This window comes from Helianthus annuus, chromosome 3 (genome assembly GCF_002127325.2).
Source record: "Helianthus annuus cultivar XRQ/B chromosome 3, HanXRQr2.0-SUNRISE, whole genome shotgun sequence".
NCBI lineage: Eukaryota > Viridiplantae > Streptophyta > Magnoliopsida > Asterales > Asteraceae > Helianthus > Helianthus annuus.
In genome coordinates, this window is record NC_035435.2 from 154,827,079 (window position 1) to 154,837,992 (window position 10,914).

The 10,914-nt window shown below is 34.8% G+C and overlaps 1 protein-coding gene across 1 annotated transcript; it reads left to right on the plus strand.

Annotated features, from left to right (window-relative positions):
* Nucleotides 1-4,395: 4,395 nt before the first annotated feature.
* LOC110928181 lies at nt 4,396-8,307 on the plus strand. The gene is made up of 5 exons (XM_035988230.1): nt 4,396-4,472; nt 7,514-7,598; nt 7,714-7,779; nt 7,865-7,951; nt 8,065-8,307. The coding sequence occupies exons 1-5, from the start codon at nt 4,396-4,398 to the stop codon at nt 8,305-8,307; spliced, it is 558 nt and encodes a 185-aa protein (XP_035844123.1).
* Nucleotides 8,308-10,914: the final 2,607 nt, after the last annotated feature.

Consider the following 10,914-nt stretch of genomic DNA (forward strand, 5'->3'; position numbering starts at 1 on the left):
TTTAAAATTCACCCATATTGACTCAAAATAAATAATCTGGGCTTGTTTTACCACCCCTATTTGGGAAGGGGCTTCCAATGGTTAATTGGTTTGTAAGTGTGAGGACTTTAATAGAATTAGAGATTGTATATGTAGGCTACAAAGCCACCCAATGATCCATTTATTTAATTAATTATAATCACTAATTTAATATTTTGAATATACAATATTTACACGTAATGCTGGTGATTATTGTTGTATAGACAATAGATTGGTTACAACTAAGTGGATCATGTTATAAGCTATTGTTATTATCTATACTATTATAAAAAGGAGAAGTGATGTACACACATGTAATTTTACATGGCGTCCATCCTTTTATGCAATATGTACAAGTAAACACAACACATTTAAAAGGAATATAATAGTAAATAGCACTAACTTTTAAGACACTATAAGGGTAAGATGGTAAATTTATCCTCCTCCTCCTTTGCAATTTAAAATCCAATTCCATATTTGCCCTTGTTAACAACTGAGAAGCCCAGCTATTGAATGCCATTTGATCGGTTTATTCATAGATAAATGAATTGAACAGACACCATTTATTCTCCAGAATTGAAAACCCTACATTTATGTTAGGCGTTACATCTTCATATGCTAAGCAAATCGACGCTTGAGAGAAGGATAAACTAAGCTCATCATCTTCAACATTTGAAAATTTTCTGTCATTTGTTAGACGCCAAAACCCACTCTCCATACTTGCAGCTAAAAATCAATTCCATATGAAATTTGAAGTTCAACCATTAATCGATTTCACAGTGTGAATTATAAGGAAGAGGAAGATGATGGTGGCCATCAAGCGAGTCATTGAACAGGCTCATCAAAATCCGAGTTAAATCCCAAAGTAAACAAATCAACTCTCTTTTAAAAATTAGGGTTATAATTACTATAAATTTGGTGTCAGAGAATTTATGTTTAATTTGCTTGTGGAGAAAGTGGAAATAGTTCATGAATTGCAGTTAAGGTGTTCGATGAATTGCCTCCTTGACTGTTAATGTGTTTTATAGCACTGTAATAAGAAGCTCATTGATCCCTTTTGTTGGTTGAATGTTGAAGGGAATTTTCAGTTACTGACATCATTACGGAACATTCCCGAAGATGATCCCAGAAATCCAGCGGTAAATATATATTTTCCACATATATTTTTGGTGAAGTAGGGGTGTGAAGAAACACTAGATAAATGGTCGGAACCGAAATATCTAGGGGGTTTGAATCCGCATAAAAGGTTAGTTCTCTCTCAATTGGTTCAATGGTAGCTGAGCTCCTTCTCCGGTGATTCTGCAAAACAGAGCACCGTTAGCCTCGTCAAGGGGAGAAGAGGGTTCTCTCCTTGACCCGACTCCGGTGTGAGAATAAGTATTTGTAATGGAGAAGATAAAAGTGTTTGAGTAGTGAATCAGATCTGAATTTTTACCTGAAGAATTCTCCTATTTATAACCGAGAGTTTGGGAGGGAAAATCTGTTATTGAAAAGATAACGGAAGATGCTAATGCCGTAGCGGTTATTTTTCCTTCGGTTACGTCTCTTTAATCTTTGTTAAGTTGCTTTGATCCGACGTGGATGCACACGGATCGTGACTTGATCCTATGGTTAGGGAATTGCCACGTGGAAAGTGATCCAGGTGGAGATCATTCTTCAATCACATGCTATCGTTGTGATTTCAGGAATGTTTGTGATGATGACACGTGTCCAGACGGTTATAACCGTCTGGGTGGTGCACGATTGTATTTCTTCTAGAGGATTACTGCTGTAATCTGGTGTGACACCTCTTAGTGTGTACACAGCTGAACAGATCCCAAGTCTGGGTAAAATAATATCCAAGCCTGGATATTCGGGTGGACATTTTGGTCTCAGGGTTTCGACCCTTTGTTAAATGGAAGGCGGCGCAAGGGTTCAGTTTTCCCTTTGGGCGCGCGACTATCGCTTGTTAGTTTCTTTCTTCCTTCTGTAAGACCAATGCGCGGCCGCGCAAGGTTAGAAGGGTTGAAAGGCCGGTTGGTGGTATGGTCCCACATCTTTTTTGTGAGGTTTTTGGGACCTTACCCCTTCAGGGTGGGTAGTGGGTTAAACAATTTGATAACTTTTTCTTTCTATATTAACTTGCTGGTGCCACAATGCTTGCTAGAATGTTTAGCCTTTTGTCTGATATGTGGATTGTTTGTCAAAGGTTTTGGTTATTGACCTTAAAGCTAAACTGATGATAATTGGTGAATAGTTACAAGTGCAGATAGACTTTGAAAGTGTTTTACTTATGAATGATCTGTAAAGGCTGCCTCTTGGTACTGAGTTTCCTTAAAGATAAACACTTCCAAGGTTTAAGAGTAAAATGCCATTTTCCATCTCTGAACACATAACCGGATAGTTAATGGTTCTTAATACATGGAAGTTTGGAGATGTACAGGTACGTATACGGCCGCGTTTGCATACGTATAGTTTTTATTTTTTAAACGTGTTGAAACTAATTATAATCTACAGGTGACGTGTGGGACTTTAGGTCTTTCAAGCGCAACAATTAAGTTAATAGTAGATGATGGGACAAAACAAATCGCCTGTTCTACTACTGGAACAGGACTCGTTGATGCAACTTATAAGGCGGTTGATCTCATTGTTAAGGTTTGATGTTCCAATTTATTATTGTCAAAATGAGCGGGTTGAGTCGGATCGGGTCAAAATTTCTAAGTTCTTTACATTTGATTCTAATATCTGTTTTACAGGCTCCTGTAAAACTCCTTGAGTACTCGATGTCTGCGGTTACAGCTGGGCATTGATGCGATAGCGAGCACCCGTGTTGTAATTTCTGCAGAAGACGACCACACGACGACTCATGCATCTGGACACCCGCGGCAACGCGCGGGCATTCTCACTTTAATATTTAAGTTTGTACAAATTTCGTATAAGACACTTCATTGATATTTCAACGTTTGCTGGTCACGATTAATAAATTTGACTTTGACCCTCAAGTAACTATTGATTACTTTTCTCAATTCAATTTCACTTTGGTTTTAGTATTTTGAAATTGTCTCCTTTTATTATAGTTTCCTATGATATTGAACTATTATTCGAGAACATTATAGTTTTTATTTTTAAATTCTAAGTTTTATTTTTGGCCAGCAAAGGAGAATTTTTTCACCAACAACCAACCTTAGGAAGAATTGATTGACGTTCTTTTCCCTGTTTGGGAGCTGGTGATGAAGAGGATCTACAAGTCACCTCAAAGTATTACTAGAAGGAACACATTCCACACATCATCATACATGTGATTCTGGTTTTTTAAAATAATCACAGTATCACTATTTTTGGCACATATTAGTTCTCATTTTTTCTTTCTGTAGTGTAAAATATTGGAATTCTTTCAGTCCGATTCCCCCTGATTTTGAGTTCAAGCTCCGCCACTGTCTAGGTGTTTGTTATTAAAAAGGTACTAAGAATCATCTATAGACAATGCTTTAATTTGTTAACTTTTAAACGCTAAAAAATAAGATATTTTTATCATCTAGGTCAGGTTTCGTCAATGGATGGTCTAATTTGTTCAAATACTCAATCTTGTTGCTCAATCGATAGTCAGATTTGTTTAGTCGAATTTGAAATACCTAGACGCATTGCAAACAGTGGGTCTAATTTGTTCGAATATTGGTCAATTGCATAATGTCTCGCGTCACTGAATTGCACCACATCGCTGTAGTTGATGCGATCTCACCATTGCATCGTGCATGCGCTCATGATGCGCACATTCAAAATTTAAAACCGAGGATGGAAGTCCTTATGTCTGAAGTTTTTATAGTTGACTATTAAATTGAGTGAGTGGAAATCTAATTCATTCTCTTTTGGTTGTCTGTATGGTTACATATGTTTCAGTATTTTTCGTAGAAGACGAGGATGCAATGATGTTAGAAGCAGACAGAAAATATGCCGAAGAGTTACAAGTTCTCAAAGCTCTACAAGCTTCTCAGATTTCAACACAAAGACCATCCTGAGTTCATTGTTGATGCAAGTAGTATGTAAAATCTGTTTGGAGAAACACGAGTCCTAGCAAATGTTCACAAAGTCAACTTGTTCACATTCCTTTTGTTATGACTGCACCCCCAAACACGCAACAACCCAAATACAATCAAAACGCAAAACCATTGCATGCCCTGGCATCACCTATGAGAATCCTTGATTCCTGAATCCCACAAGTTGTACTGCCCATTTACTGATTGTTCGGTTTTACTCATCAATGATGACACCGGCAATGGTGTTACGAAAATCAACTGCCCAGTATACCGACGATCATTTTGTAAAGCTTGTCGGGTCCGATGGCATTCAAAGTTGAGCTGCAAGGAGTTTGGGAAACTGAAAGTGAAAAACGACGATGAGATGGCAGTGGCGCTTGCGAAGAAGAAAAAGTGGAGGAAATGCCCGAACTGTAACTTCTTTGTGGAAAAGGCGGAAGGGTGTGTGCATATAACTTGTAGGTCTAAGTATGAGTTCTGTTATATGTGTGGAGCCAAGTGGAGTCATAGTCATTGTGGGTGTAGGCGTCAAAACAGAGTTAATATTGGTAATTGATGCGTAGTTTGGAGAAGTAAAACACAATATAGTTATATGCAGGGGCGGATCTAGAGTGTAGCCAAGGGGGGCGGCCGCACCCCTTGAAAAAGAAAAAAATAGTGTTAAATACGCGTCAAAATTTCGATCGCACCCCATAAAATTTTGTAATCGCACCCCTTGACCTCATGATGAAGAAGATGTGAAGAAAAATAAGAAAAAAAGAGTCCATCGGAAAGAATATATTTGCAGGGACTGGATCGGAGTGCTTGTGAAGAAGATGATAGCTTTAAGTGTTTATTTTAATCTTGTATTTATTAGGGGTATTTAGGTAAATAATAGTTTTTGTAAAGTATATAATCTCTGAAAAAGGCAAGAGAAAGCAGTAAAAGTATATCTACTTCTAGTACTAGAGGACAAACACTTTAATTAATAATTAAAAATCGAACTCATATTTCAATTTTAACCTTTTGATGGACGCTCATCTTATTTCCAAGCAAACACATATATTAAGGTTTCACATACCATATTCAACTTCATAAATTTATAACTAACTAATATAACGTTTAAATGTAAGAAAAATAACATTATAAAATTAATCTTTCCTTAATTTATAATTGACTTATATAACTTTTAAATGTAGAAAAATAACATTATAAAATTAATCTTTCATTATGATTGAGAGTTGTTACTTATTTGTATATATGGGCTTGGTAAGTTTATTTAGTTTACATTAACAAAATGTCTAGATTTTTTGTTTTATTATTCGTTTTATTTTAATATGATTATATGTGAAATCCATGTTAAATACCGAGTAAAAATGTGACATTGAAATATGTTACTGAGTTATTGACTTGAATGAGAATCACCGTAAGAGCTTCTGCCTCAACCCAACCCAACCCAACCCGACCCGACCCGACCCGAATTGGACCGAAGAAACTGTTGTATAGCAAAAAAAAAAAAAAATTGACCCTTAAAATTTCCGCCCCCCCATGAAAAAAAATTCTGGGTCCGCCACTGGTTATATGAGTAATTGATACATAGTTAGGGTCAATGAGGGATTGACCAGCATCCTCTACTAGCAGAAGGTCAATAATCCTCTACTATTCTAAGTGATTCTTCACATATTTCTCATCGGGTCTCTAGATAAGTCAAGAAAGGTGTATGTTACTAACTGGTGCACCTACTCATGTGTATGTTCATGATTTGTACTTATATTATATTTTGAATTATGAAAATGTTAATCAGCTTGTCTTCCAATCCTAGGAACTTTTAGCTTTTTTTAAACTTTTGGTCTTGCTAAATTATAAGGCTAAACAAACAAGAACATTGTGTTTAATATATTTTAAACGTTTTTAGGTTTGAATTATGTTTTCAGCCCACATTGTTAATTCCGCCGTAACGCGCGGGTTTCCCACAAAAAAGTGGGGAACATGGGAACCTATCTCTTGACCGTTAGATTAAAAATATCAAGGGCTGTTATTTAATTGATCTTTTGGTTAATGAAAATACATGGAGGGGCAAATTCGGAAAAAGAAAAAAGTCTGACCCCGTTTCATTTTTTTCTTCCATTCCTGCAGGTCCCCTCATACCTCTGATTCCATGAACAACCACCGCCATCGGTGCCGTCCACCGCCACTGACACAAAAAAAAAGGTTATCGTTGTCATTGTATTTCGGTTTGGATCTAGATCAAGACTAGTAGATGGTTTGCACACACACACACAAAAAAAAGGTTATCGTTGTCATTGTATTTCGGTTTGGATCTAGATCAAGACTGCAAACATGAGTCAAAGGATTCTACACTGTCTATGGGTCGTGGGTCTTCATTTATAACCTAGCCTCCTTCATATATTATATTTCTTTTAAATTTAAATTTTGTATTGTAGTTAATTCCACTTTATTTAAACATTTCGTTCCTATTTAGTTCATATAATTATCTTAATTAAAAAAAAAACTAAATAGTTAACTATTAATAAATCTTATAATTTCTCATTATTCTAAAATCTGATTTTCTCAAGAAAAAAAATAAATATGTGCATTTACACATTCTTATTCTTAAATATATTTAGTTTGAGACTAAAGAAATCAAATATAGTAAAAGTAATTGAAGAATAAGAGAAAGAGAACAAATATGGTTGAGACTATTGGAAATGAAAATTGGAAAGTCTATGATCAGGTTAACATTTGAAACCCTTTCTAAATAACCTTCTCTATTTTTTTTTAAACGGCAAACAGAATTAATCCCAATCACTTTTGGGGCACCCACTGAACCAAAAGGAGTACTCCGAGAGTAACCCGAGTCCACCACCAATTCTGGAGAAAACCAGGTAACCCACCCGCCCGTAGGTACGACGGTGAAATTAGCGGTAAAACCAGTTTAGCTCAAGGATTGAACCTAGGTTTCCCTGGGTCTACTATCATTGCCCACTAATGCCTCACTCTGCAACAAGTGGGAGTTGATCTTGCATCTCTCAAGAAAGATGCAAGACTTCCACCACTTGATCTAAAGATCATTTACATAACCTTCTCTAAATTAAGAGCATTTTAATAAATCCTTAAACTTAAACGAGTTAATACATAGGTCAACCAGTTTATTAAATTCTATATTATATTGTTCCCGTTGTTGCTAACCGACTTTTGGGCTAATTACAGCCGTTCAAAGTCCTCAACTTTTAATCTCAGCCGTATAAAGTCTCTAAATTCCTTCTAGAAGCAGCAGTTCACGGCAGTTCAGCACTCTCTCACCCATGATCTTGTGGTTTCCTGCAGTTTATCAAGATGCACCAATCAGAAATGCAGGTTGCAATGCGGTTTAAAATGTGTTCCTTATTTTCAGGGACTTAGTGGGGTAGTGGACACTTAACTGCATATTTTGGTGGCTATATAATACAAGTTCAGGTAGTGTAATCTTCTGTCTTTTTTTCGCTTTTCATGTATTCATACAGCAACACATCTGCAGCAATGGATATCTCGGATGACTTCGTGGACATTTATGAAGACGATCAGCCTGCAAAGAAAGTAAGTTGGAATGTAAGTTGGAATGTAAATTATTAGTTAGCAAAGCATGTGGATGGTTTCTAATTGTTTGTGAATTGCACCAAATATTTAGTCTTCTAATATATGGTGGCAATTGTAATTTTTTCAGCTGGGTTTTGATGCAATGACACCGAAGAAGAATCAAATATGCAGCCCAATGAAAGATTCTCCGAAGGTATCGTTTTAAGTCACAGCTAATGTATAAAAATTGTTTTGATATTTAGTCTGATTTATTAAATTCTATCAATTTATTGTTTCAGACGGACAGTGGAAGTGTAGAGATCATTTCATATGGACAGTATTTTAGTCCATTCAAATCTGAAATGCATAGGGAGGTTATTGAACAGGTGGTGTTTTTTTAAATAAAGTTTTCATTGCATAAGTGTATCATGATTGTTTCTCACCTATATGTTTTTTTTAAAATGTATTATACTAATGTTTTTAGTTCTTTAAGTTTCAGAACATAGAAAAACAAGCTAAAAGAAAGCATGCGCTCCTAACTTGGAAATGGGATGAGGTCATTGATATTACCCAAAGTGAAGATTCGAATGGTCAGAAAGATGATTTTAAGGCAAAACAACAAGATGATTTGGAGTCTGAGTTAAGTGATACAGCAGACTCTTTGGATAGTCCATTGAAAAGATCAAAGATTCCACGTATAACTAAAAATTGCAACGATCATGTTGGATGGGTTGAATTTTAAGTTTACTCAGTTTAAGTCCTGTTTTGTCATAGTCATCTTTTATGTTTTGTCTTTCAAGTCAGTGTTTGTTAAGGTTTGTTTGTTCAACTATTTTTAGTTTAAATGTAGTTTCCTTTTTTCAATTTATTTTTCTATGTTTTATATGTTAACTATATTACATATTACATAATGTGTTATCATCAAAATCAACCAATCAGTTAGATTAAGTTTTCCTAATTCATTGTTTTTGTTACTATTATAATAAGTTTTAGCATATATGTTGATGATTAATTGTTTATTTAATAATATACATTACTGTTATGAAAAAAAAAAGAAAATGTAGGTAGCGGTTTTCACCAATTTGTATGTATGTTTATAAAGGTTAAATCTTCTTTTACTTTCAAAATACGTAAAAAAAATTCCAGATATGCATAACTTCAACAGTTATATAAGTAGTTACACATAATTCATAGAAAAACAATCTAGAAAATTAAGTACCCAATAATATCCTGTTTCATGTTAACAAATTCCGTGTTCTCAAACAAGAGGCCTATTTAGGTATTTAAAAAAATATTTAGTCCTTTATAGGTTTTTTTAAAATAATAAGTTTTCTATTATTTAGAGTGAAAATTCAAAATAGCATTCAGTTATATAAATAACAACGGGAAAAGAATAAGATATTTTGAAAAAAAAACTATAAAAAGACGGTTATACTGAATTAATGTTGAAGTCAGCCTTCTTAGTCACGTTACCATGATCATCGGGCCACTAAGCGATGATCAAGTAACTAACTTAGGGTTTTAGAAATTAATATAATCGTTCGGTTATGTTAAGTTTATTTCTAAGTCAGTCCACTTACCCACTTGTCATGATCCTTGCTCACTAACCCATGATTGAATAACTACCTATGTTTTACTCAATAAATGAACTGTTTTCATTAAAAGTCGGACATGTAGCTCTATATAAGATATCACTAATATCCCTAAAATTCGTGTATTACTGTATTTCTAGATCTAATATCAGAAACTATCGAGTTATGAAAAAGTTGAAGGGGTGCCTCTACTCAACCTCTGAGTCGAACACTAAGTTGCCTGACCTTGGTCCTGACTTAATAATGTCAGAGATACTGCCAAGACTTCCTGCAAAATGTGTAGGTCGTGCAAAGAAGGTATGTAAATAATGGTTGTCATGTATATCGTCGAAGGAGTTTGTCATGATGCACTGTAGACATATGTGTAAGGGGTCTAGACAAAAAATTCTTAGTATTGGACAGGAATCATGCTTTATTTCCAGCACGGGTGTTGATTTAGTCGATGAGAAAACCATGATTACCCTACCGTTTCATGTTCGCCCTTCTGATGTGTGGATTTTATCAAGCTTGAATGGGCTTTTATGTGTTTGTTTACGCAATACGTTTGAAATGCGTATTTGGAATCCGTTGATCCGTAGCTGCATCAACATATCTGATTCTAAGTCTTATGGTTTTTTCAAAATCTATTCCGATGCTGTTGGCCTATACATCGATTCCTCTAATGATTACAGAGTTTTATATATAAAACGTGGTCGTTTTTACAGTTGATGTTATGGCTTATTCAAGGAGGACCAGTCATTGGAAGAGAATACCGTTTTTACAAAAAAGGCATTACCATACTAATGGTTATGTGTGGTCGGGGGGGGGGGGTTTGTGAGGATGGTTTATATTTTACTGTATTCAAGTTTTGGCTTGCTGGTGATATTGTCATAATTCGATTTGATGTGAATACAGAGACGTTTTCAGAAATAGGGTTTCCATATGTTGGCAATGGTGAAACATGTCAGGGGAACTTGGTTAATATGAATAACAAACTTCACGTGTTTGTTAGTCATGGGTTTATAGATATGGCTGTGGATCTATGGCATTATGAAGGTGAGCATTGGACGAAGGTCATGTTGTTTCCGAAGATTAGTTATATTCCAACGCCAGTTTGGTGCTCAATTACACATGTTAGTTCAGAAGAAAAGTGTTTTGTGATGACAGATTGGGGTGAGGTTTATGAAATAGATTTGAACAAGAAGACATGTGACCTTTTCATACCAAGCGATTGGAATCATGCTATACGGACAGCAATGTATGTGGAAACTATTGTGCCAGCAAGTCTTCAGTAATACATGTTGTTTGCTAATCACTTTTTTTTTGCTTCGAAATGTTTGTTGAATTTTGAAAAATTCCTTCATCGGATGTAATGTTCTTTTTTTAGTTAATGTTTACTTTTTACTCTACTATTTGTTTGTGTATTATTTGTTTATAAAGAATTGCTTATATATTATGTTTAGATAAATATAAAATTATATTTTTAATTGTTATTGTATTCCAATGTCAGTACACATAAAAGTTTTTAATAAATATGTCTTCATTAGTGGAATTATCAAATAGTTTAATATTTTTGTTGATACATTTACAGAAGTTCAGCTTTATTTATAAAAAATTCAAATGAAAATTTAGCTGGTATATAAAACTTATAGGTTTAGTAACTGATTATGCAGTTATTTTAAAAATATTTTCAGTTTAGCCCACTTTCCCACTATCCCATGATTTATTAACTGTCTGAATTAATATTAACTTCCATGAGAAAAATTCAGATATTAGCT